Genomic DNA, 26,026 nt, shown 5'->3' with positions numbered 1-26,026 from the left:
CAGACTAAGAGATCCCCCTGCCTCTGCCTCCCCGAGTACTGGGGTTAAAGGTGTGCGCCACCATACTGGATTGAAGGGGGGTGCCACCACTGCCCGGCTCATGTAGAGGCTTTATATGTAGACTTCTGAAGATGTGTTATTTCTGCTGTTCTGGGGGAAAGTGGGGGAGTAGTCCCCCATTTCTTATATTTATGGTTGTGAGCCTAGCCTTTAACGGCTGAGCCATTTCTCCAGCCCTAGTCCCCCATTTCTAACAGCCCTGGTCAGGCTGTAGGAGCAGACTGGAACCTCAGAATGGAGGGGTAGGCCTTCCTCAAAGAGATGGCCAGTCCCTGATGCTGGGAGCTGGGCAGTCTGGAAAGGTGGGGAAGGAACAGAAGACTGAGGACTGAGGGGATTTTGTTGTTGTTGTTTTGTTTTGTTTTGTTTTGACTGAGGGGTCTTATCTCCTGGCCAAAGCTCGAGCACCCTGCGCCACTGCCTGCCCCTCTGTATGAGCTAGTTGTGGTTTTTGCCTTTATAAGCTGACTCTGAAGACCAGTCAGCATCATAGTTCAGCTCCCAAGTCTGAACGGCATCCCTCATCAGTCAATGCTGGGATGCGCATTCGATAACCCATCCATATCTGACTGTGATCCGTGCCTGAGTGGTTTGTGTGGCTATTCCTCAACTCCAACAAAACCCAGGGGGGCTTCATTTACTCTAGGCAAGTACTCTACTAAAGGACCTATCTCTCCTGTTCTCCCAGCTATTGGAAAAAACCTCCCCTCGGAGCTGGAGAGTTGGCTACTCTTCTAAAAGACACAAGTTCAATTCCCAGCACTCACACGGCAGCTCACAACTGTCCTTAACTCAAATTGCAGTGGACCCGACTCCCTGTCACAGACATATATGTAGGCTAAACACCAAATGTACCAAGTTTTTTTTAAAAAAAGAAAGAAGCTTGGGGCCTGGAGAGATGGTTCAGTGTGTAAGAGCACTGTCTGCTCTTCTAGAAATCCTGAGTTCAATTCCCAGCAACCACATGGTGGCTCACAACCATCTATAATGAGATCTGATGCCTTCTTCTGGCCTGCAGGTGTACATGCAGATAGAACACTCATACATAAAATAAATAAAATCTTTAAAAAAAAAAAAAAAGCTAGACGTGGTGGCTCACGCCTTTGATCCCAGCACTTGGGAGGCAGAGGCAGACAGATCTCTGTGAGTTTGAGGCCAGCCTGTTCTACAAAGTGAGTCTAGGGCAGCCAAGGCTACACAGAGAAACCCTGTCTTGGGGGGAAAAGTTCACCTGATTTCTCCAGGCTTTGGACCCTGTTTGTATTGCATTTTAAATTGCCAGAGGTGTCCCTGGAGACTCACTGAATAATATTTTTGTAGGGTTTGGATTCAGGCTCTCATGTATACCGGTAGCAAGCTCTACTGAACCACAGACCCAGCTCTTAAAAATTTAATCTTGCCTGCACTACCTATTGGTTGTGTAACCCTGGATGTGCCTCCCAACTGAGTCTGCACAGTACTATCCACCTTCCAAAGATACTTTGAGGTTGAAGAGTAAATATGAAAGACATTACTTGAAAATTGTAAGTTGTTTTTTTTGGGATGTGTGTGTGGAGTAGGTTTCTTACTGTGTAATTCTGGCTGTCCTGAAACGCATCATATAGACCAGATTGGCCTTGAACTCACAGAGACCCACCTGCCTCTGCCTTCCAAGTGTTGGGATTAAAGGCATGTGCCACTGTGTCCAGCCTGCAAACTGTAAGTTCTTTTTTATTTTTTTAAAGATTTTTGTTTATTATGTATACAGTATTCTACCTGCATGTGTGCCTGGGAGCTGGAAGAGGGCACCAGATCTCATTATAAATGGTTGGGAACCACGATGTGGTGGCTGAGAATCGAACTCAGGACCTTTGGAAGAGCAGGCAGTGCTCTTAACCTCTGAGCCATCTCTCCAGCCCCACTGTAAATTCCTTTTGTTGTTATTTTGAAACAGGGATTTATATTAGCCTGGACTGGCCTGGAACTCACAGCAATGCTCCTGCCTTAGACTCTCAATTGCTGGGATTATATACCTGAATCATCATACCTGCCTTAATTTTTTTGTAATGTAACATCTGATGGACACTAATAATCATAACTGTCAGAAATCTCGGGACCGGAGAGATGATTCAACAGTTAAGAGCAAGTATTGTTCTTGTAGAGGACCAGAGTTCGATCCCCAGCATCAGTATCGGGTGGGCCACAACTACCTGTTCTAGGTGCAGGGGATGGGCCATTCCTCTTTTAGCCTCTCTGAGTGCCTCTCTCTCTCTCTCTCTCTCTCTCTCTCTCTCTCTCTCTCTCTCTCTCTCTCTCTTACACACACACACACACACACACACACACACACACACATAGATAAAAATTAGGCTGGGCTTAGTGGTACACACGTTTAACCCTTTAATTCCAGCATTTAGGAGGCAGAGGCAGGCTGGGAGTTTTAGGACAATCTGGTTTATATAATAGGTTCCAGGCTAGATAGGGTTACATAGTGAGAGCTTATCTCCAAAAAAAGAAAAAAAATATTATTTACTTATTTTTCTTTCTTTCTTTCTTTCGTTTTTTTTTTTTTTTTAAGTTTTTCAAGACAGGCTGTCCTAGACTCACTTTGTAGACCAGGCTGGCCTTGAACTCACAGCAATCCACCTGCCTCTGCCTCCCAAGTGCTAGGATTAAAGGCATGTGCCACCACGCCTGGCTTATTTTTGGTTTTTCAAGATAAAGTTTCTCTATGTAGCCCTGGCTACCCTGGAACTTACCATATAGACCAAGCTGGCCTTGAACCTGGAAATCTTCCTGGCTCTGCCTCCCAGGTACTGGGTTTAAAAGCATGTGCCAGCCAGGTGGATCGCTGTGAGGCCAGTCTAGTCTATAAAATGAGTCTAGGACAGCCAAGGCTACACAGAGAAACCCTGTCTCGAAAAACCAAAAAGAAAAAAAAAAGAAAAGAATGTGCCACCATGCCACCTAAGATTTTATTTTTTTATTCTATTCATTTTAATTTTTTTATGTATTTTGGTTTTCTGAGACAGGGTTTCTCTGTGTAATACCCTTGGCTGTTCTGGAACCCTCTTTGTAGACAAAGCTAGCCTCAAACTCATAGAGATCCGCCGGCCTCTGTCTCCTGAGTGCTAGGATTAAAGACCAGATTTTATTTTGTCTGGGTGGTGATAAGACATGAGTTTTTTTTGTTGTTGTTGTTTGTTTTGTTTTGTTTTTTTGAGACGTGGTTTCTCGGTGTAGCCTTGGCTATCCTAGACTTTCTCTGAATACCAAGCTGCCCTTAAACTCACAGCAATCAGCCTGCCTGCCTTCCAAGTGCTGGGATTAAAGGCATGTGCCACCACATCTGGCCTTTTTTTTTTTTAATTTTATTTATTTATTTTTTTTTTAAAGAAGAAAGGCACCAAGTCTCATTGTAGATGGTTGTAGATGGTTGTGAGCCTCCATGTGGTTGCTGGGAGTTGAACTCAGGACCTTTGGAAAAACAAACAGTGCTCTTAACCTCTGAGCCATCTCTCCAGATGGTGGTACACATCTTTAATCCCAGCACTTAAGGAGGCAGAGGCAGGTAGATCTCTGAGTTCGAGGCCAGGCTGGTCTACAGGACAGGATAGCCAGGGCTACACAGAGAAACTGCCTTGAAATACAAAATAAGGGCTGGAGAGATGGCTCAGGGGTTAAGAACACTGACTGCAGGGACTGGAGAGATGGCTCAGAGGTTAAGAGCACTATCTGCTCTTCCAGAGGTCCTGAGTTCAATTCCCAGCAACCACATGGTGGCTCACAACCACCTATAATGAGATCTGGTGCCCTCTTCTGGCCTGCAGGCACACATGCAGGCAGAACACTATTAAACAAACACTGACTGCTCTTCCAGAGGACCTGGAGTTTAATTCCCAGCACCCACATAGTGGCTCATAACTGTCTGTAACTCCAGTGTCTGACACCCTCACACAGACATCCATGCAGACAAAACACACACACACACACACACACACACACACACACACACACACCAAAAAACCAAAAACCAAAACAACAACAAATTAAAAGCATTTATTTTCTTTTTAATCATGTGTGTTTGTGTGCCACATGTGGGTAGATTTCTACTGAGGCAGATATCCTGGAGCTGGAGGATTAGGAAGTTGTGAGCTGCCTAACGTGGGTACAGGGAATTGAACTTGGGTCCTTCTGGAATAGTACACACTCCTGACCACCACCCTGAACTACTGATATCTGTCTGTCTGTCTGTCTGTCTATCTATCTATCTATCTATCTATCTATCTATCTATCTATCTACCTACCTACCTACCTACCTTCCTAAGTACTCTATTGCCTGTATGACAGAAGACAGCTTCAGATAGAAGAGGGTATCAGATTCCATTGTAGATGGCTTCCCGAGCCACCATGTAGTTGCCGGTAATTGAACTCAGGACCTTTGGATGAACAGCCAGTGCTCTTAACTGCTAAGCTATCTCTCTAGCACCCGATTCTTCTTCTTTTTTTAAAAGCTATTTGCTTATTGTGCATTGGTGTTTTGCCTATATGTATGTCTGTAGGAGGGTGTCAGATCTCCTGGAACAGGAGTTACTGACAGTTGTGAGCTGCCTTGTGAGTGTTGGGAACTGAATCTAGGTCCTTTGGCAGGGCTTTTACCCACTGAGCCATCTCTCCAGCCTCAGACTACTGTCTATTTTTGTTTTGTTTTGTTTTGAGACAGGGTTTTTCTGTGTAGCCTTGGCTGTCCCGGACTCACTTTCTAGACCAGGCTAGCCTCGAACTCACTGCCATCCACCTGCCTCTGCCTTCCAAGTGCTGGGATTAATGGCATGCACCACCATGCTTGGGGGACTGCTGGTTCTTAATCCACCTCAGATAGGGATCCCAGCATGAGCGTTTGATGCCCGTGGAGAACAATCTACATGCTGATCATAAAGTCTGGAGAAAATAAGATGACAATACACCGCCAGAGTGCTCCACCCTCCTAGGCCTGCACAGGCTATGTCTACCTCACTCAACAGGTTGGGCTGGATTTTTCTGATGGGCACCTATCCATTCACAGAATATAGCAAGAGTATGGAAAAGCAAGTTTGAGGAGGAGATTTCCTGACCAGAAATGATCCCTTCTGAGCAGGGACAGAAATGAGACTGTGTAAAGCCACTGTCACAACTCTGGGGTCAGGATACCCAGAATCTGAAGGTCCTCTCTGGGGTGGACCCTGGTGCTCTGGGATTCTGGAACAGATTGGAGAAGAGGTCCAGACAAAGGAATGTTAAACCACATGTAAAACTATGCCTGTGCATTGTACCATATGGGCACCTCCACTATCCCAACCTAACTAAATAATATTTTAAAGCACATAAAAATTGCACATGCTGTTTCTATGGGAAATGCCAACCACAGGAAGGATGTGGTTGCATACAGCTGCTTGTGTGTGTGTGTGTGTGTGTGTGTGTGTGTGTGTGTGAGAGAGAGAGAGAGAGAGAGAGAGAGAGAGACAGACAGACAGACAGACAGACAGACAGACAGACAGACAGACAGACACGGGGGGGGGGCACATTTGGAGGCTAACTATTGAGTGTGTTTGTGTTTGTTCAGAGACCAGAGGTAGACACTGAGTGTGTGTGTGTGTGTGTGTGTGTGTGTGTGTGTGTGTGTGTTTGTAGGCCAGTAGTGGACACTGAGTGTCCTGTGCTGTCATTCTCTGCCTTACTCCCTTTAGACTTGGATGGAGGCTGGCAGTCAGCAAGCCCCAGTGATCCTCCTGCCTCTGAGCCCCTGGGTTCTGCTCAGATAAGAGCTGGGGTCCTCCTTCTGTCTCAGCAAATGCTCCTCCTCCCAGAGCCATTTCCCTGGACCTCATTTCCTATGAAACTGCAAGTGTCCCAGCTCCTGGGGAGATAAGCCAGGTGGACAGGGCAGGAAACCCATTGTTACAACAGACAGGAGGGGAAAAGGTACATGGAGCCAAGGGAGCGGGGAAGTGGGAAAGAGGCAGTGGCCGAGGGAGAGAGCGGTGTGGCCACAGATGCCTGGCGAAGCGGGGAGAAGGGAGGAAGAGCAGATATAGCCAGGTGTTGCCCCTAGAAAGGAAATGTACAGCTCTCAGGGTGGTAGTTCGCGGCTGTGATCCCAGCACTCGGAAACTGAGGAAGGAAAGTAGTGAGTTTGGGGCCAGGCTGAACCAAAGTGAGTTCCAGCCTGGTCTCCGCTACAAAGATCCTGTTTTGAGAAAGAATGGGAAGGAAAAACAAAACAAAAAATACAAACATGATAGTTTAAACACAGAGCAAGTTATGTCAGGTGTGAAGGCATCCCAGCTTAGAGAGGCATCTCCTGAAGAGACAGGTGGCTCCTGCCCTCCTGCCTTGATGATCAGAGGTGGGGAGTTGTGGTTTGGGTGGGGATGGGGGAAGGGACAACAGCACTGAAGTCTCACAGGGCTGAACAAGTGCAATGGCAGGGAGAGCCCCAGGCACACACTAGGCATGTTGCACAGGCAGCTGTGGCACACATTAGGTGTGTTGCACAGGCAGCTGGGGCACACATTAGGCATGTTGCCTAGCCAGCTGTGGTTGTCAGGGTTTATTGTCAACTGGACAGAATCTAAATCACCTAGGAGATGGGCCTCTGGCGGGCCTGCTAGGGTTGTCTTGATGGCACTGATGTGGGAAGACCCACCCACTGTGGACAGTGCCGGTACCTGGCTGGTATCCTGGACTGGCTACGTGACCAGCTGTCTGGAGCGCCAACCTGACCTCCTCTAGATGGAAGACTATAACCTCGAACTGTAAGCTGAAATAAAGCCTTTTCCCCCTTAATTGCCTTTTTCAGTTATTTTGTCACAGGACTCAAACAACTAAGACACCAGCTACGTATTTCAAGGGGGGGGGGCATGTTAGCGGTGTTGGGTTTCAGCTATTTTTTTTAAGACACTTCTCACATCAGCAAAGTGCCTGCCATATGAGCATTGGGAACTGAGTTTGGGTCCCAAGTTCACACAATCGAAGCAGGGTGTGGCTTGGGAGTGCAATCTCAGGGCCAAAGGGGCGGCGGCAAATGGGTCCCTGAATTCACTTGGTAGCCAGCCTAGCCAAGTCATCAGTGACAGACCATGCCTCAAAATAAGGTGGACCAGTTACAGTGCTTGCTAGCACGTGCAAAGCCCCAGGGTTAGTCCTCAGTTGTGGGATTAAAAAGAAAAAAGGGGGGGGGGGGGAGGAAAGACAAGCCAAGACAGAAGGTGGTGGTGAATGTCTTTAACTCCAGCACTCAGCACAGCAGGCAGTGGCAGCCTTTAACCCCAGAATTTGGGAGGCAGAGGCAGGTAGATATTTGTGAGTTTGAGGCCAGCTTGGTCTACAGAGGAAGTTCCAGACCAGCCAAGGATACACAGAGAAAACAAGCTGAGTGAGGTGGCACACATCTTTAATCCCAGCACAGGGGGAGGCAAAGGCAGGCAGATTACTGTGAGTTCTAGGCCAGCCTGGTCTACAAATTCAGTCCAGGACAGGCTATTACACAGAGACTCTGTCTCGAAAGAAAAAAAAAAAATCTGGCCTATAGCTAGAGGGCCAGGGACTCAAAATTCCCTGTTTTTTGTTTTGTTTTTAGATAGAGTCTGCTGTGCCCGTCAGGCTAGCCATGAATTCAGTCCCTCTCACCATCCCGAGTGCTGTCAAACATGCTGCTTTGGGTTGTTTTCCCTTCAGTCAGGCCCAGAACACAGACTAGCACCTCTGACCTTCTGTCCCCTCACTTTCTACCAGTCTTCAAGATAAAACTGGGCTTGGTCAAAGAGAGCTACAGGAAGCACTGGGAAGTCCAGTCTCTTGTTTAGGGAAAGGGGCTTGTGATCAGATTGAATGGTGTAGGATGGCTGGCTAGGGTTCTCCTTTTTAAAGATTTATTTATTACATATACAATGCTCTGCTTGCACCTGCACACCAGAAGAGGGCACCAGATCTCACTATCGATGGTTGTGAGCCACCATGTGGTTGCTGGGAATTGAACTCAGGACCTTTAGAAGAGCCGACAGTGCTCTTAACTGCTGAGCCATCTCTCCAGCCTGGGCTCTCCTTTTTTAAACGTTTCTTTTTATTTTTATGTGCCCGGTGTTTGCCTGGTGCTCTTGGAATCAGAAGAGGGCGCCAGAACCTTTGGGACCAGAGTTCACAAAGGGTTGAGAGGAGCCATGTAGGTGCTGGCAACTGAACTCTGATGCTCTTCAGAGTAGAAAAATGTCCCTAACTGCAGAGCCACCTCTCCTAGTCTTCCCACTCAAGAGGAGTTGGAAGTCCAAACTAGCTTAAGGGAGCTGTAGTTTGTGTAAGGCTAGATGGGGTCTGAAGGAAAGCATTACCGTTCAGGTTAGATGTGCGTAAGCCAGGAACTGTGGGAAAGGAGCTGAGGGCAAGGTAAGGACCAGAGGTTTAGGTCACAGACTGAGACATGTACTACAACAGCATGCTGGAGCCTGGGACTACCCCACACCTGGAGCTTTAGTAGAGGGCGTGAGAGTCTCGAGGGACTCTCCCCCACCCCCAACAGGGTTTCTCTGTGTACCCTTAACCCTGGACTCGCTTTGTAGACCAGGCTGGCCTCGAACTCACAGTGATCCGCCTGCCTCTGCCTCCCAAGTGCTGGGATTAAAGACATGTGCCTTCTTTTTTGTTTTGTTTTGTTTTGCGAGACAGGGTTTCTCTGTGTTAGCCTTGGCTGTCCTGGACTTGCTTTGTAGACCAGGCTGGCCTCGAACTCACAGCGATCCGCCTGCCTCTGCCTCCCGAGTGCTGGGATTAAAGGCGTGTGCCAACACACCCGGCCGTCGTGTGCCTTCTTTTACCTCAGAAATTGCTTTCACCAGAAGCCTTTCCCACAAGGCCTGCTGGGGGACAATGGGGAGGAGGAGGCAGCTCTGGGGCTCCAGAGGAAACTGCTGACCACTGTTTCCTGAGTTCAAATAGTGAGAGTTCCCCTCTTTTGGGCCCATCCTTTTTCCCCAAGGAGGGAAAGGTCTGCACCTGCCTCCCCCCCCCCTCTCTCTCTCACACACACACACACACACACACACACACACACACACACACACACGAGCTAATGTTCAACTCAGTCTCACAACTACTGTTCCCCAGTAACAACACATCCTCACTGCTAAGCCACGCATTCACCATCAACAAATCCTTATCATATACTTGGAACGTCCACGCGCATCCGCCATGTTTTCATTCCTTGTACAGTACACCTCTGCACCTAGAATCCAGTCGGACAGCTAAGAGGGCTCAATACACGCTGAATGAATTCTCCAACATGTATATAAACATGCATACACATGCCCACATACACACTAACATACTACTTTACATAACTTAGACGTACAGCAGTCATACGGAAACACACACTGGCACACACTCAGGCAAAGAAGGGCAAACGTGTGCTCTATACAGGTATAGAGCATCTGCAGGTATTCCCTAGTGCTCTGAAGGAAGTGGCAGTCTACGTCCTTGTCAGGCCAGGCCAAGCCTCTGTGCTAGAGCATATGTGTGTGTGTGTGTGTGTGTGTGTGTGTGTGTGTGTGTGTGTGTGTGTGTGTGTGTGTGTGTGGTGGGAGAGCACGTCACGGATAGAAGACTCCAGCTTCAACCCACAGCGGGTGTCCCCTATCTTGACAACCTCTCCAGTGCTGGGGACATGGGACCTGGAGCTAGTAGCTAACAGGAAAGAAACCTCCTATCTCCCTCTGGAACTTCGACCCCAACCAAAGTCGGCCTACAAACCATTCTCTCTTAATCCCTCTGCAGGGCCTTAGGCTCCACGGAGCCCTGGCTCAGACCTCATCTGGGCTGCGGGGCTGGGTTTGTCAGGAATGCCCCAGGAAACAACAAAGAGCCTCACAGGCACCTCAACTGCCCCAAGTTCCTGTAACACAATTTCCCTCCAAGGACCCCTTCCCCATAAGCCTTCGACATCTTCATCCAGGCTCTGTTCCAGGACCCTGGCTCAGAGTACAGGAACCTTGTTAAGAGCTGGAGGTTAAGGGGCAGCAGTTGGAGTGGGGTAAGTCTGGGAGGAAAGACCACATTGAAGGGATGGGGCTGAAGTGGGTTATCTACGAAGAAAGGTTCGAACTACGATGAAAGGCATTATGCAGAACAGCTCCACGGAGGAAACTGTGAGCAGGAAGCAAATTCCTGAGAAAGCCTGTCCTCAACTGAGAGATTTCCTTTTTGAGACACATCTCAATGAACAGCCTTGGCTAGCCTGGAACTCACTATATAGAACAGTATGGTTTTGAACTTACAGGGATGCTCTTGCCTCTGAGTAGTGGTACCACGCCTGACAAACTGTACCAATGACTGTCCAGGACGCTCTCAAACCAAAAAGTCTCTTTATTGGTTGGTACCATACAAGACTCAAATGGCCAAAAAAAAAAAAAAAAAAAGAAAAGAAAAAAAAAAGAAAGAAAGAAAAAAAGAAAAAGAAAAAAAAAAAGAGGGAAAATCATTATACTATGGATGGGACATTCACCTTCCTCACCCTTTCCTTTGGCTCCTGACAGCATCCTCTCAAAAGTAGCTGCCATGGCGGAGGCCAAGGCACCCCATAATCCAAAGGGGGAATGGGGAGAGAAGAGGCACCCACACACCTGGGGCTGGCCACGAGCCACACCCAGAACCCTGCTCTTGGCCTCTTCCTCACCCTGAGCCTCCACATGCTCCAACTATGGGACAGAGCGGAGATGGTGCCTACTGCCTGATAGGACGTGGGGGAGGAACGTCTCTTCACCTTGGGGGAGGACAGAGGCTCTTTTCTCCCCATGGCCTTAGTGGCTCCTTTCCCTCAAGGAGGTCAGGACCAGACGCGCAGTTTGAGGGGCTGGGATAGGAGATGGACAAGGCCCTCTCATCCTATTCCTGACACACCGGGACAACAAAACAAAACACTCTACAAAAAGACAGTGACGAAGCAGCTCCCTTCCCCCAGCGCTCCCTGAGGGAGCCTCCCCACCCATCCGGGTCGGCTGCTGGGGCTGCTGGAGCGGACTGTGAAGATACACACCATGGACGGGGTAGAGCTAGAAGGACTCACAAGCACGAAGACAGGCCAGAGTCCTAGAGGCTAGGGAGACAGACAACGGGTGTGGGGGTGTGGTGGGGGTGTCAGAAGATGTGCTCATCGGCGATCCCATCCCCAATTCATGGCATGCTGTCCCCAACTCCAGCCACCCCAGAGGGAGGGAGGAGATGGCCAAGAGGTCTGAAGCTTCTCAGACTGTGTACACGGTATGCCGAGCCCCTGCCCCACACGACCCCCTGCCCCAACTCTCACCCCACCTGGGCCTTCGGCCCTCCGCTTGCCAGGAGGGAGGTAGCTGGATTTTCAACAGGGGAATAGGGGAACATGAGTGACTTTTTTTTAATTTACATTTTTAATAATATTATTTTTTTTTTTTAAAAACTTGGAGCTGGGAGAATGGCAAAAGGGAGGAGCCCAGAATTTTACCCTCTATGAACAGCCAACCCAGGGGAAGGGCATTCAACCACAGCCCAAACTTTACACCCCTAAGGGCTGTGGGTGTAAACCCCAGGCTCAAAGGGGTAAATCAGGAAGATGGGGCACCCAGACCTGGGGTGAGAATGGGGGCAAATGCCCTGGGAGAGGAGGGTCAGGGCAGTTCTCAGAGGCCCAGGGTCCACATAGGCATCCACATGAGTACCCCCTTCCCCCAAAAGGCTCTGCAGGGGCCAGGCCCAGCCCAGGGCAACTGAGGGGCAAATCTTGGCACCTGCCCCCAGTGAGTCCAGTTCCTCCCTGAAGCGGGTGGACGGAGGTTGCCCATTTCAGATGCTCAGTCTCTTCCTTCTGTCTTCCGCTCCCTGGGGCTGCGAGGGGTGGGGCAGGCGGAGCGCTGGGCGGCCATGGCAGGGCCTTTACTGGGAAGCCTGTGACGTGGGGTTCTCCGATTTGCTTTCTTGGCTGGATGGAGGCTTGCTGTTCCAGGGGCTGTTGGCGCCCAGTGCAGGGGAGTTGTTAAAGCTGTCCTCGTCGTCAATGCCGTTGGCCGCGTCAAACTGGGTGTTCTCCAGCCGGGTGATGAGCCTCTCGTCCTCGTCCCCGAACTCCCCGCCCATCAGGGTGGGCTCCCCCACCACCATCACATCCTGAGAGTGGCGGAGGTCCCCAAACATAATCGGGGCAGGGGCTCGCCCGACCCAGGGCAGCAGATATCCCCAGAGCCCCATACCCTCCCGAGAAGCTCAGCACCCCACCCCCCTCTTCATACCCAAGTTTAAAACCCCAACTCCTGGGACCCTTCCCACTGAAGGGCTCCAGAACATCACAGCCTTTAGCCCTTACCCATTGGATTCTGGGAAGAAATAACATTTTACCCTCCCTTAGCTCTCTACTCCACCTCCCTCAGATTTTAGGGGGTCCTCAAACTTCTGTCCACATGTAAATGGGCAGATCAAAGATATGAGGGAGGGAAACACGTGTGTGCATGCGCTCTACATATGCAACATCCAAGTCTGCACGTCCTTCCATTGGTGTGGGTGTGTTCTGATGGCACGTGCACCACACTATCTGCTCTGAACGTCTTATATTCTCACGCCTCACAGCTGAGCCTGTCCCGTGTTCTATGTACCTATGGATGAGCTTGTGTGGTCACAACCATGCATGTATGTGCCTTGGCAAAGATTCTCTCATCAGTGGGAGGAGCCAGAGCATGCTGGCTCTAGAGTACATGGGGAAGACTACACCTCTATGCCTGCTAGTAAGCTCAGGCTCAGACTGGGGTCAGGGGTGAGCAGTGGGGCAGCCCAGAAGAGAAGAAAGCCGAGATGCTTACAGGTACCTGGCTGGAGAGCGCGAAGGTGCTGGCTGGGCTCTTCTTCTTGCTGTTGCTGTTGTTGGTGTTGCCACCCCCCGAGCTCATGGTGCTGCCCCCTGACATCTTCCGTTTCCTCCTTTTGCTGGGCTGCTGTCGTGCAGGCTCCGCTGTGCAGAGAAAGGAGGCTCGGTGGGAGCGGGCTCTGGACCCCACTCTCTATTCTCAGGCCTCAGGAGCCTGCCTCTACCCTGGTCTCGGTCTTGCAGTCCCAGGAGTAAGAAAGGAGCAAACGGAGCTGGGCATGGTGGCGCAGGCCTTTAATCCCAGCACTCGGGAGGCAGAGGCAGGCGGATCGCTGTGAGTTCGAGGCCAGCCTGGTCTACAAAGTGAGTCCAGGATGGCCAAGGCTACACAGAGAAACCCTGTCTCGAAAAACCAAAAAAAAAAAAAAGCAAAAGAAAAAGAAAGGAGCAAACAGAACTTCACATCATGAGGAGACAGAAGATACAGCCACCTCACGGTGTCCTGTCAAGAGTGTGGCAAGCGCAGGGGGGCAAGGCACTCACCGGGAGGTGCTACCATGCGCTGCCACTTCTGGAAAAGGCAGGTCTTGAGGCAGTCTCGGGGGCTGAGGCTGTAGGTCTTGTGGCGAGACATGAGTTCCTGCATGGGCTCAAGTATCACACAGAGCTGCGGGTCGATCAGAACGAGGATTAGACCGTTAGGGGCAGACGCGGAGCTCAAGGAACAAACAGGCTGTGGGGCAAGACCTGAGCGACCAGAGACTCACTCGGAGGTAGTTGAGAGTGGAGTTGGACAGCCCACACCGGGTGATATTTTTGGAGAGCTGATCCAGCATCTGGGGGTCCTGGGCCTAAGAGTAGGAAAAAGAACACTGGGATCGGAGTTGCATCTGTTCACCTGAGCATGCGACACAGCTGAGAGAAAGGAGCTACACAAGTAAACCCACCTCCCCTCTCTAAGTTCAGTGAGAAAACAGCACGCAGCCGGCTCAACCCACAGCTGCTAGCCTTTCCCCTCATCTCAGGCCCCGCCCACAACTCACGTGCATGGCCAGGATGCTCCTGGGGATGAGCTCTCTGTGCTGCCGGATGCTGAAGTGCCACGTCTTTATCCGCATCATGTCGTCGAACATGAACTCCAGGTACAACCGGCCCTCCACACACACCTGGGGATAGGCTCGTCATACCCCTGGTCCCCGTCCCACGCCACCACACACAGAAATGCGCCTGTTACAGCTCTCCCCCCTACGTTCACTTCTGCTACCTGTCCAAGTATCTGAGCGCGTTAACTGTTGCAGCATGCCCCCTCCCCGTATACCTGTCGTCCCTGGCCTTTACACACTCACATATACTTACACACACATAGTAGGAAAGCTTAACAGATCCTCGTCCTTTTCCCAAGTAGCCAGAGAAAAACCCATCTGCTACAAGTTCTATGAGGGCAGGCTCTCGTTCACCGTATACCTCGGGGCCCAGAAAACTGACATGAATAAACCAAGTAAATATCTGCTGGACGCTACGGCTGCTTGCCCTCCCTTCTCCTTTGACCGCTTCCCATTACGCCTCCTTGGGGGACAGCTGTATAGTACATGTTGGGAAAGAGGAAATCAAATCCAGGTGCCCTTGGCGTTCCCTAGCCTGTCGGTTTGCTGACCTGGGTGAACATGGGTTTGCCGTGCTGGGTCACCATGCTGCCCTGGTCACAGTCGAGGGACACAAAGTTGCTGTGGAATGCCTCCTTGGGATGCTTAAGTACATAGTACAGCTCCGTAGCACCCCCCTCAAAAATGCTGCGGAAGTAGCGTGGGATCAGGGTCCGGCCAATGGCTAGAGAGACAGGACAAAGTCTTCAGAGGAGAGGTGCTTCAAAAAGGCCCAGGGCAGACCGACCCCTGGACGCTCCCAGGCTCACAAACTCCAGGAAGTGTATCACTGGGACTACTCACTGTATCTCTTTGGTCCATCCTCCAGGCAGAAAGTGATGGTCAGCATGGCATCATCCTCAAAGAACTCAGTCGTGAACGCGTCCCACCAGAGATTGTCGCACTCCTGAAGAACCCAGAGGGGAGCATGTGCGTGCGCTAAGACATCCATAGGGAAGTACATTTGGACACCCCCCCCCCCGCCCCATTTCTCTGCCATACCTCCGTCCAGTTCTGTAGCCGCTTGTTAAGCTCGAATATCCTATAGTCGGTTTGGTTACCGTACGGTGTATGCCTCCTGGGGAAGTGAAGAAGTGTCAGCAGCCGAGTCGTGCTGTCCACCCCTTTCTGCGTGCACTCACGCAAAGGAAAGCCTCCTTCCTGGCTGTACCCCACTTACCCTATCCCAGGCTCCAGGTACGTAGGTGGGTACATGGGAGTTGGGCTGTGTAAGGGAAGAGAGAAATTACCGGAGAAGGGGAGGGGACACTCCCTTCCCTTTCCAGGCAGGTTACCATCTAATGGGGGTTAGGAAGCAGGAAAGCAACTCACCCCACATCCCGGTCCAGCATGGTGCCGGGATGAAAGGGAGGGAAGGCGTTGCCGTTCGGGGGCTCCTTCGGTGAGTACAGCTTGAATGACTTTGAGGAACAACCTAAGAAAGAGAATGGCACAGCTCCCCTGAGCTTCTTGGGAGCATGCCTGGAAGCCTGCTAGACCATATGTGGGTACGGTCTGGTCTTCTGGGGTCTCTGGCCTGGGTATGCTAGAGGAGGGGTCAGCTCTAAGGGTCACCTTGGCTCTTCAATGTCAGATCCCACCTTGTTCAATTCAGAAACTGGGAGTGGGGCTGGAGAGCTGGCTCACCAGTGGGAGCACGCACTGCTCGCTCCACCAGAGGACCCAAGTGTGGTCCCCAGCACCGCACACGAGGCTGTTCATGGCCTCCTAATAACTGCAGCTCCTGGGGACAGGACACCCTCTTCTGGCCTCTGTGAGTACCTGCACTTGTGTGCACTTACCCCATGCTCCCCTCATAATTAAAAATAAAATAAAACTTTAAAGAAAGGAAGAAAAGGGCAGGAGAGCACTGACTGTTCTTCCAGAGGTCCTGAGTTCAATTCCCAGCAACCACATAGTGGCTCACAACCATCTCTAATGTGATCTGATGCCCTCTTCTGGCCTGCAGGTGTACATGCAGACAGAGCACTGTATGCATAATAATAAATAAATAAATCTAAAAAAAAAAAAAAGGATGAACTAAAGCAACGAAGAAATGCCAGCATCACAGAAAAAAAGATCAAAACGTTACAATTCTGACAAGCCACCTTTCCATCTTATCTGCATAGCTTCATTCGATCCTAATATTTTTGTGAGGCAGGATTGACAACAACATTCCCAATTTTAAGATGTGGCAACTGAGGGTTCCAAAAGGACTTGCCAGAACAACCAGCTAAACCAGGGCCTGAGCCTAGATAGGCTAGCCCCCACATTCTATTCTATGCGTACCCTCTGACCCCCCTTTTATTTTCATCTCCGGTGGCCAAGGTTGGGGTTGAGGGATTTAAGGAATTCTCTGCTCTTCCTCCACCCTGCAGGGTCTCAGGAGGGCAAGGGACAGAAAGATAAGAGGGGTGGAAGGTGGGGGGGGGGGCTGGTGTGCCTTCTGGGTGTGGCCCACAAGATAAACAGTTGAGCTTTTGGCCTTCTAAACCAACAGCCATCCCCTTATCAGCCCAGCCCCCATACCCGCACCTACAATGGATAGAGTCTAACCCTTTTTCTTTGGAGACTTGAGGTGGGAGGTGGGAGTACATGGGCCTTTACTAGATCCCACTCTACCTGGATGGACACAGAAGCCGGGGAAAGAGGCTATGTTCCAGGGTTCAGTCTAGGAGGCCAACACTAACTAGAAAGGAGTCTCCACTGCGTATACGGGCCCATGCAGGGCTGCCCCCTCCTCCACTTTGTGAAGCAGTGTATATATAGTTCTTGGCATACGACTTTCTGACTGCCACAGTTAAATTCATGCTTGGACAGGAGCCAGTTACCCAGGCAATCTCTTCTTCCCCACCCCACCAGAAGAGAGGAGAAACTGAGGCACGGTCTTGAAGGTTCTGGCCCTGTTATTTTCACTTCCTTAGCTCCTAAAACTTGAATGCTATATCAAGAGCTCTGTCCCCCAACTTAAACATTAAGTCTATTTTGTTCCTGGGGGGAGGGGGGGAGACAAAGGAAGACCCTGTGCCAACATGTGCCATTTAATTTTCTCTCCAGGGGCCCCATATTACAATGTGGGCAAAGGGGGGATCCCAGAGGGGCCCAGACTACAGTCTCTAAAGGTGCCAAGAGTCAGAGTTTGTGTATGCCTGCACACGCGTGTGCCTCATCCTGCCTAGCAGGCTTCCACCTTCAGCTCGCCTCAACACGCCTACCAAGGGCTGGAACCCAGCGGCCCCAGGCGGTATCAGGGTGCCCACAAAAAGCCCTCATCCTATGCAGGAGCTCTGTACACACCGCTCTCACACACTAGTCCTGGACTGAACCTGTGTTTCAGGAAAAGGACAGTCTCTACCCAGCCTCCAAGAGTCCCCACTCAACAGACAAGTAGACTAAAGCCACACAGCGCTTAAGTTGGAACTTAGGCAACCCACCAAAAGCCAAGGAACCCGAGAGTCTAGAGTTGCTCAGAACTAGCCCTCACCCCTTCTTTTCCAGACTACCTCTGCCCCACCGAATTTCTGGGCCCCCTCAAGAACTTGACATGAAGGAGAGCAAGACTGCTGAGCTCCTCACAGGTACTGTTGGGGGCTAGGTTAAAAGTTCTGGGGGAGCTGGAGCCCAAACTCTGGGGCCTCTAGTTACACCTCAAGTGAACGGACACAAACAAACTCAGCACCTCTCCAAGAGCCGTAGCAACTCCCAGTAGCCCCAGCACAAGGGGCTGGAGGAAGGGGAGGGCCGTCACCCTGACCATCTGTCCCTGTTGCTGCCTGTCCACAGTAGGAGGAATACTGGGACCAAGGTGGGGGTGGGAGTGAAGGAAACGTGTCTTCCAGCCCTAGGGTCAACATATGCCCCTCAACAATCTGTAAGTTTTTAGGAAGGGGTTGAAATGGGGAGCTCAGAACTCGCAAAGTTTGCTCAGGTTGGAAGCAGCATCCTGGGGCTGAGGCGGTACCTCCAGTTGGGCATTTCCATGGTAACCAGACTGACCTGATGGCAGGCCTCCTCCCTTTTGGGGCTGACCACAGGTCAACATGCTTGTAGCCCCCACGTTGGGCGCTGGAGCACTTCTTCCCCTGCCATCCCCCCCCCCCCCCCGCCAACATAGCAGGCCTGGGCTAGACACAGGGCCTTATGCCCACCCCAACAAGCTTTCAAGGTGTCCAGACTTACCTGGGAGAACTGAGGGGGTCGGGGAAGGTGCAGGGAGCGCCTGCAAGTCCTCAGGGACCCTGGCAAGGGTGAGGACTAAGGTGGAGCCAACTTCAGCGGCTCATGTCCCGAGTGGGACAGGCCGGTCTGGCTGGGAGCTCCACTCCGCAGGCCGCACAAAGACTCGCATGCACAGCCTCCGCCCGCCCCGCGGCGTCCACAGCCCGGGGGGAAAGTTATAATGGCCACCGGGCCGGGGACTGGGGGCCAGGGGGCCGGCCTGGGGGGCGGGGGGCCGCGGGGAGTCCGGAGCCTTCTTTGTTTGCAAGGTTTCCCTCAACAATGGCTGCTCCGCTCTTTCGTCTCTCCTCCTCCTCCTCCTCCTCGGCTCTGCCCGCCGCCGCCTCTGGCTGCCTCTGCCTCCAAGCAGCCCGCCCGCCCTCCCTAGGCCACCGGGCCCCTCTGCTGGGGAGGCGGGAGAGGCAGGGCCCGGCACTCACACTCACTCACACTGGCACACTCAGACACACGCAGCGCCCGCCTGCTCCTTCCTTTCTCCCTTTCTCTCCCTCCTCCCTCCCTCCCTTTCCTCCCCGCTCGCTCTCCGAGCCTCTCTCCGAAGGAGGCCCCAGGGCGGGCGGAGGGTGGAGCTGCCCCGCCGGCCCCGCCCCCTCCCCCCGCGAGCGAGGAGGAAGAGCGGAGGGAGGGAGCGAGGAGGGACTGCTGAGAAAAACAAAAGAGATTGAGACCTGGAGACGGGGGACTGAACGGATTGGGCCAGCGGAGACCTGGACCGAGGGGAGGCGTAGGGAAGCCAGCAGCGAAACGTACCCTCCAGAGCCCCATGCAGGGGTGAAGGGCGGTGCTGGCCTCTGCAGATTCCTAATTTCTTCACCCAGCCAGCCAAGCGTCCTACAGATCTCTCAGGTTAAAGGCCGGCCAGAGCTGCCACTCTGGAGAAATCCAAGAGCCACTAGGTGCTAGGTGGGAAGCTTGGGGTTTACTTTTGTCGGAAACACATTCTGAGTGCAGCTTTGTAAACACTAGAGAAAAGGTGACAGACACTCCAGGCTCCCGTGCCCAAATCCAACCAAGTTCCAAGCCCAGGATTAGATCCCCTTTATAGGAAACACCCTTCCCCGGACACCACCCCTGAAGCCACGTGGATGCTAGGGAAAGAGGCGTTGTCAGGGTGAGAAGGGCAGACTTGCCTAGCCAAGGGCCTTCCCACCATCCCAGGTCTTAATAAAGGTATCTGGTTAGAGGGATAGGGCTTGCTGCATCTCCTCCTATGTGAAGAGATACTTCTGAAACTTCGGCGGAAGGCCAGGCCCCACTTCTTTAGACAGGAAGAGGAAACGCACGCACAGGCTCACTCTGAGGAAGGTGCGCCTACTTTCATTCTTTTCGGTGTGATTGTGTCCTCTACTACCCTTCTTCCCCCAATTACATTCACGAACAACCCAGGACAGGATTTTTCATGACACACACACGCAGAAGCAAGAAAATGATAATATTGTACGGGCTCTGTAAACATGCTCCACACATAAATTACACCCCTCACTTTCACATAAATCAGTATCTGATACACACTCCTTAAACCCTAAATACACTCACAGCCCAGACACATACGTGCAGACAAATACCAAGTCTGAGTTAGACCTTGACTTCCATTTACATGGGGACCAGGATCATGCATGCATCCTGACCCCAACATACACACCAAAACTTGTGTTATTACTTGCTAAATCTGGAACACGCTGGATAACCAGACCAGTTGTTACACAGACTCTCCATATTCCATCTTCCTGGGAGCCTGTGCTCCAATCTCTACCTCAGCCTGCTCCTATGTTAACCCCAGCTCTCACAAACGATGAAGTCTAGGCCATTTTAGCCAGAACTTGCAATGCACAGCCTACCCCTAGGACTTAAGACATTCATTTCAGCTTGAAAAATGTAGGTCCTGACTCTGAAATCAGAGACACCCCTCCAGCACCAACAGAACAATGCCTGTCACTTGTGCCTTTAAACATTCCAAAGCGATCTGGGCAGAGTGGAACACACCTGGAATCCCAGAACTTGGGAGGCTGAGTTAGGAGGATTTCCATGAGTTCAAGGACATTCTAGACTACATAGAATCCCATGGCTAGCCTCAGCCACACGGAGGGACCATTTCAAAAGTAAATACACGTCTTTGGATATGGTTGCACAAGCCTTTAATCCTAGCATTTGGAGGCAGAAGTGGGCAGATCCCTGTGAGTTCAAGGCCAGCTTGGTCTAAATAACAAGTTCCAGGCCAGCCAGGGCTACATAGTGAGACCCTGTCTTAAAATACTTACCAGCACTTGGAAGGCAGAGGCAGGCGGATCTCTGTGAGTTCGAAGATAGCCAAGGCTACACAGAGAAACCCTGCCTTGAAAAATCAAAAAAGCCTAAGCAAAAAAGCGCACACACACACACACACACACACACACACACACACACACTCTCAGGCATGTGTGCAGGGGATCAAATACACAAATTTCAACAACAGATCAAGTGAGCCAGGAGGGCTTGAGATTGTAAACTGGACTCTTTTAACTCCACCTGATGTAAACTCAGTCTTGGAGCAGCCTTTCTAGTCCTGCTTCCTTCCGCTCCCAGGCTTCAAACGACTGTCCGCATAGGGATGGGGGAGGAGTGCATAGGGATGGGGGAGGAGTGCATAGGGATGGGGGAGGAGTGCATAGGGATGGGGGAGGAGTGCATAGGGATGGGGGAGGAGTGCATAGGGATGGGGGAGGAGTGCATAGGGATGGGGGAGGAGTGCATAGGGATGGGGGAGGAGTGCATAGGGATGGGGGAGGAGTGCATAGGGATGGGGGAGGAGTGCATAGGGATGGGGGAGGAGTGCATAGGGATGGGGGAGGAGTGCATAGGGATGGGGGAGGAGTGCAAAGGGATGGGGGAGGAGTGCATAGGGATGGGGGAGGAGTGCATAGGGATGGGGGAGGAGTGCATAGGGATGGGGGAGGAGTGCAAAGGGATGGGGGAGGAGTGCATAGGGATGGGGGAGGAGTGCATAGGGATGGGGGAGGAGTGCATAGGGATGGGGGAGGAGTGCATAGGGATGGGGGAGGAGTGCAAAGGGATGGGGGAGGAGTGCATAGGGATGGGGGAGGAGTGCATAGGGATGGGGGAGGAGTGCATAGGGATGGGGGAGGAGTGCATAGGGATGGGGGAGGAGTGCAAAGGGATGGGGGAGGAGTGCATAGGGATGGGGGAGGAGTGCAAAGGGATGGGGGAGGAGTGCATAGGGATGGGGGAGGAGTGCATAGGGATGGGGGAGGAGTACATGCTTTTGCCCCCAGCCCAGAGCTCAGAAGCCCCATCCTGAGTCAGACAGGAGCCACACGGGGCCTCCCCTCTCACGGTACCAAGATACATCAAGACTCTGACCTATCAATCAAAAGGCTCTTAGTTCCTTCCCTGTAGCAGGTCTTCTCCTGCTCTGACCCAGTTCCCCAATGTACAGAGCAGAAAAGGTCCAGTCAAAGGCAGCAGGTCTATGTCAGAAGGCCCTAAAAATTGGTGTGTGTGTGGGGGGGGGGAGGTGGGGGGGGATAGCAAAGAATGACAAAGGTGATGAGGGAGAGAAGCCTATGAGTATTTCTGAAGGTGGGGGCTCAAAGAAAAGCAGCCCACAGTATGAGGTACCAGCACTGCCCCCTGCCCGGGGCCCCTGACCCAGGCCTCCAGTGTGCCTGCCCCCCTTCCTTTGTCTGTGCCCGGCCTCCCGTTGGCTTGGCGCTCTGCCATCCTCCTCTCCTGGCTCCCAGCCGCCACCACTGCTGCCTCTTCCCCTCCCCCTACTTCTCCCTGCCTTAACCCTTCTGAGCTACACGCTGCCCTAGACAGGCCTTAGCCCCTTAACATCCTGCCCAGGGACATGCTCCTTAGCAAGGCTCGTTTACGTCTGGTCATTAAGCCCCAAGAAAACGTTCTCCACCCCAGGAGCACCAAGGGGGCTGGAGAGGTGTGTACATGTGTATCCTGTGGTGTTTCCGCATGTGCATTTGTGTGGCTCTGTGTGTGTGTGTGTGTGTGTGTGTGTGTGTGTGTGTGTGTGCGTGCTCTGGCTTCCCTCAGTCACATGTGTGGGGCATGTGCTGTCTCTCTGTCGGGCTGGGGGAGGAGGAGCCCAGAGACAGCAGAGCACAAAGGAGAGACTCAGGCAGGCAGGCAAGCAGGCAGGCAGCCTGCCAGAGAGTGCCTAGGCCCCAGGGCTGCTCAGGGTGGTGGTGGTGGTGGTGATGGTGGAGGTAGTGGTGGTGGTGGTGGTCCTCAGACCTGAACTGCTGTATGCTGCCAGAATGCCCTTGGCAAAATGAAGCATTGCTTTCACCTATACATGCAAGCCTGGTCCCCTCGCTTCGCCCAGCTCCTACCGCTCTCCACCCTCAGGCCTCTCTTTAAGCCCTTTCCCACGTGGTCCTCCTCTTGAAGCCTAACATGCATCCATTCCCTGTGACATCAGCCCATCAGACTTCTTCATAATCCAGAAAAAGACTCCCTCAGCCATCTTTTGCTCCTTCTGTCTCAGCCAAGCCACCAGACACACAAAAAGAATGCGAGTATTGGGGCATTGGTGGAAGTTTCACATGCACACCCCTGAGCATGGGTCTCCTTCCTGTCTCCACGTTAGTCACAAAGACTGCGAGGAGAAAAGGTTCGCCTCCCACTCACGCAGGGACTCTGCCCCAACCTCCCATCCCCCCCCAGCCAGCCAACCTCTCTCCCTACCTACTATCTGTGGGGATAAGAATGGATGCTTCAGGCAGGCCAGGTGCTGCACTCAGGAGGCAGAGGCAGGGGCATCTGAGTCTGACCCCTGCAGCCCCTGGTCTACAGACAGTTCCAGGGCACCCAGGACTGTTAAACAGAGAAACCCTATCTTAGGGGGGGGATTAAGTTTCAGCCCACTAATTTGTTTAAAGCCTTACCTTACTTTGGGCTCTCATACACGCTGTTATAGGGAAAGGAAGGAAGGGTGTACTAAGAATATGAACTACCTTGTCTAACTAGCATTGGTCAATGGCAAAGGAGAACACACACACACACACACACACACACACACACACACACACACACATCAAATTGGTGGGAAGGATACGAGGCCAGGCAGGATTCCAGCTTGGCAAGCTCTTCCCTCTCCTCCTCTTCTCCACCCTCTGCAGCAGAAGCCAGGGGTTCCCACACCAGGATATTCCAGCATCCCCAGGCTCTTCCAGCCCCTCCTCCTGGGCCCTCCACCCCTACAATGTCAGCCTCAGCAGGCACTTCAAGTGTATGCCCAACCCAGTCCAACTTGGTCGGGGTCACATGTTTTCCAAGGAAGCTTCTGCCTTGGCAGCTTCCCTTGGGGGATTGTGTGTTTGTGTGAGTGTTGTGTGTGTGAGTGTTGTGTGTGTGGGGGGGTCTTAGTTGTGAAGTACAGGCTTCTCAGAATACAGGACATCGAGAGGGGAAAGGGATCCTTCCAGCCTAGATCCAGGACACTGACCCCCTCCTGGAAGGAAGGCCAATTGGAGGACCCAGAGTTATAAGGAAGCAGGAGGCTGTATATTCTGAGACCCTCTTCAGTTTACTTCTCTCATCACATGGCTCCACTTTTTCCTCCCAGCACTTGTCCAGCCTACACTCTCTACGAGAAAGATCTCAGACACAGGTGCCCCTGGCAAGACCTGGGATGTGTTAGAGGTTGTGATTTGAATTTGGGTCCTCAAGTTTTCACTTCGGGGGATCTAGCATTGCTCCCCCTAACTCAACTCTTGCAAGCCACTCTTACTTCATAGCCTACCTGAAACTGCTACACCCACCCCCCCCACGAAGGCACAGATAGCAGACCCAAGGGCCCAATTATCTGACACCCCCCTAGGAGAGCTTTCTGTCCCTCAGGAGGGCCAACCTTCCCTGGCAACAGACAGGAAAAGTTAAAGGGGGGCAAGATGGGCCCCAACCAACTCCTCCCCCAAACAGCATCCTCAGAAACAGCCCGAGGGGGGGAAATGTCACAAAATATGTAAGAGGCAAGAAGCAGCAGTAAAGGGGGGGGAAACCCAAATCAGCCAATCACAACTCTACGATGACCTGAGGGGGGGGTCAAAAGTCCAAAGTCACTTCTGATTGGCTAACACCCTGGAATTCTGGGAATTTCAGTCCCCCCCCACCCCTCCCCAGTTAGCTTTCCCCTCCCTCCAAAAAAAAAAAAAAAATACAAGCCATCCTCAGCACCCCCTCCCCGTGCCTCTGGGCTGCTGCGCATTTATATATATATAAGAAATTCTTCGCCCGACCGAGGCCCCGCTAACTCTATACAGCACCCCGACCCCCATCATGCCTTCGACGCCCCCCACATACGAATTATCGTCAAACCAGGGGTGAAGGGGCCCGAGAGGGAGGGAGGGGCCAAGCGGCCGCGAGACCCACTCACCAGGACAGGCACAGCCCACTGACATCTTCACATCGCCCGCCGCTGGGGGCCCAGCCGAGTCACGGTGCCCGCCCCTCGCAGGGACAGGCCGGGCATGAGCCGCTGCCGCCGCCCGCGGCCCCCGATGCCCTCGCCGCCGGCCCGGCCCGGCCTCTGCCCGCTGCGGGCAGCCCCTGCCTGCAGCGAGGGGCCTGTCAGGCGCGGAGCAGACAGGAAGGAAGCCAGGCAGGAAGGCGAGCTGCCTCTGCGTGTGTACGCGCGGGTGTGCGTCCCCGGAGTGTGTGTCCGTGTGTGCGCGTGTGCGTGTGCGTGTCTGTGCGCTCCCGCCGCCCTCCCCGCCGCCGCTGCCGCCGCCCTCGCGCTCGCTCCCGCTCGCGCGTCCTCTCCCTCTCGCAGGCGCCGGCTCTCCGGCCAGAGTTGGGCTGGGCCGGGCTTTATTAATATGCTAATTGTCCTGCCAGTAGGAGGGGAGAGCCGTGTCAAAGTGACCCGGGCGAGCGCGCCGCGAGCGACGACGTGCGTGCGCCGCGCGGCGAGGGGCAGGGAGCGCTCCCGGGAACGGCATGCATGTGACGCAGCTCTTAAAAAACGAGACGGAGGCAGAGACCCCGGTGAGGGCGGGCGAGAGCTGGAGAGCGGGAGGAGGCGAAGCCTCCAGCTCGGCGTCCGTCCTCCGGGTGCGCTGGGTTGGGAGCGTGGCTGAGCGGGAGCGGGGATTGGGGGAGGCGGAGCCTGGGTGGGCAGTGAGGTGTGCCCTCTCTCCACCCCCGGGAGGGATGGGGCGCTGACCTCTGCCTGTGCTCTCCGCTGAGACCCTAGCCTTATTCTACAGACCCTGCGTGGCGCGCTCCACCCGAAGCTGGGTGGGAACAGGGACACTATTCTAATTCTCAGAGCAACCCCTGGTCTCATCCTCTTTCTAAATTAACCAGACCGTGCCTGCTAAACCAGTTGGGATTAGAGCTAAAAGGGTTAATTAAGTAGGGTCCCCGCCCTCCCCCGCCTAAGGGCCTGAGATCGGCATTTTGCAAGGGGACACTGGGACTGTGGAATGACCACTAGGTTGGGGGTGGGGGGTGCGCTACGGACTACGAAGGCCATCCTTTCCTCTTGCAGGCTCTGACGCACCAGTTAAGACATCTCCCTAGCCCCCACCTTTTTCCTCCAGCCCCGAAATCTTCTACCCACCCACCGCCGTCCTCCGCCCCCTGGAAGCAGCTCTCGGTTGAGTGTTTTGGAGGTGGAGAACAGGAAGCCGACTCCTCCAGAGCCCCCTACCCGTAGGGGCAGAGGCCGCAGCGCCGGTGGGGGTGGGGCATCCTGGACAGTCTTAAGTGAGAAACACTCTTCCGAAGGGAG

General features: G+C 52.8%; 1 protein-coding gene and 1 long non-coding RNA gene across 4 annotated transcripts; one reads left to right on the top strand and one right to left on the bottom strand.

Moving 5' to 3' along the window:
* The first annotated feature begins 8,801 nt into the window (after positions 1 to 8,801).
* LOC311592716 lies at positions 8,802 to 10,543 on the top strand. Its single transcript, XR_014777494.1, has 2 exons — positions 8,802 to 9,615; positions 9,654 to 10,543. It is a non-coding gene; the product is annotated as an uncharacterized lncRNA (long non-coding RNA).
* LDB1 (LIM domain binding 1) lies at positions 10,409 to 25,076 on the bottom strand. 3 transcript variants are annotated; one of them, XM_084773447.1, is made up of 11 exons: positions 24,668 to 25,076; positions 15,370 to 15,472; positions 15,218 to 15,262; positions 15,040 to 15,115; positions 14,842 to 14,944; positions 14,550 to 14,722; positions 13,939 to 14,061; positions 13,663 to 13,746; positions 13,439 to 13,562; positions 12,891 to 13,039; positions 10,409 to 12,204 (listed from the first exon to the last, which is right to left on the bottom strand). In XM_084773447.1, exons 1-11 carry the CDS (start codon positions 24,690 to 24,692, stop codon positions 11,974 to 11,976), a joined length of 1,236 nt encoding a protein of 411 aa, XP_084629573.1. In that variant the 5' UTR covers positions 24,693 to 25,076; the 3' UTR covers positions 10,409 to 11,973. The 3 variants fall into 3 exon arrangements, with proteins under 3 accessions (XP_084629573.1, XP_084629571.1, XP_084629572.1); XM_084773445.1 differs by having other exon boundaries at positions 12,897 to 13,039; positions 24,668 to 24,828; XM_084773446.1 differs by lacking the exon at positions 24,668 to 25,076 and adding an exon at positions 18,217 to 18,755.
* Positions 25,077 to 26,026: the final 950 nt, after the last annotated feature.

Source organism: Acomys minous (genome assembly GCF_964271855.1).
Source record: "Acomys minous genome assembly, chromosome: 2".
NCBI lineage: Eukaryota > Metazoa > Chordata > Mammalia > Rodentia > Muridae > Acomys > Acomys minous.
Note: the sequence above shows the minus strand (reverse complement) of the source record. Positions and strands in the feature narration are given on the sequence as shown.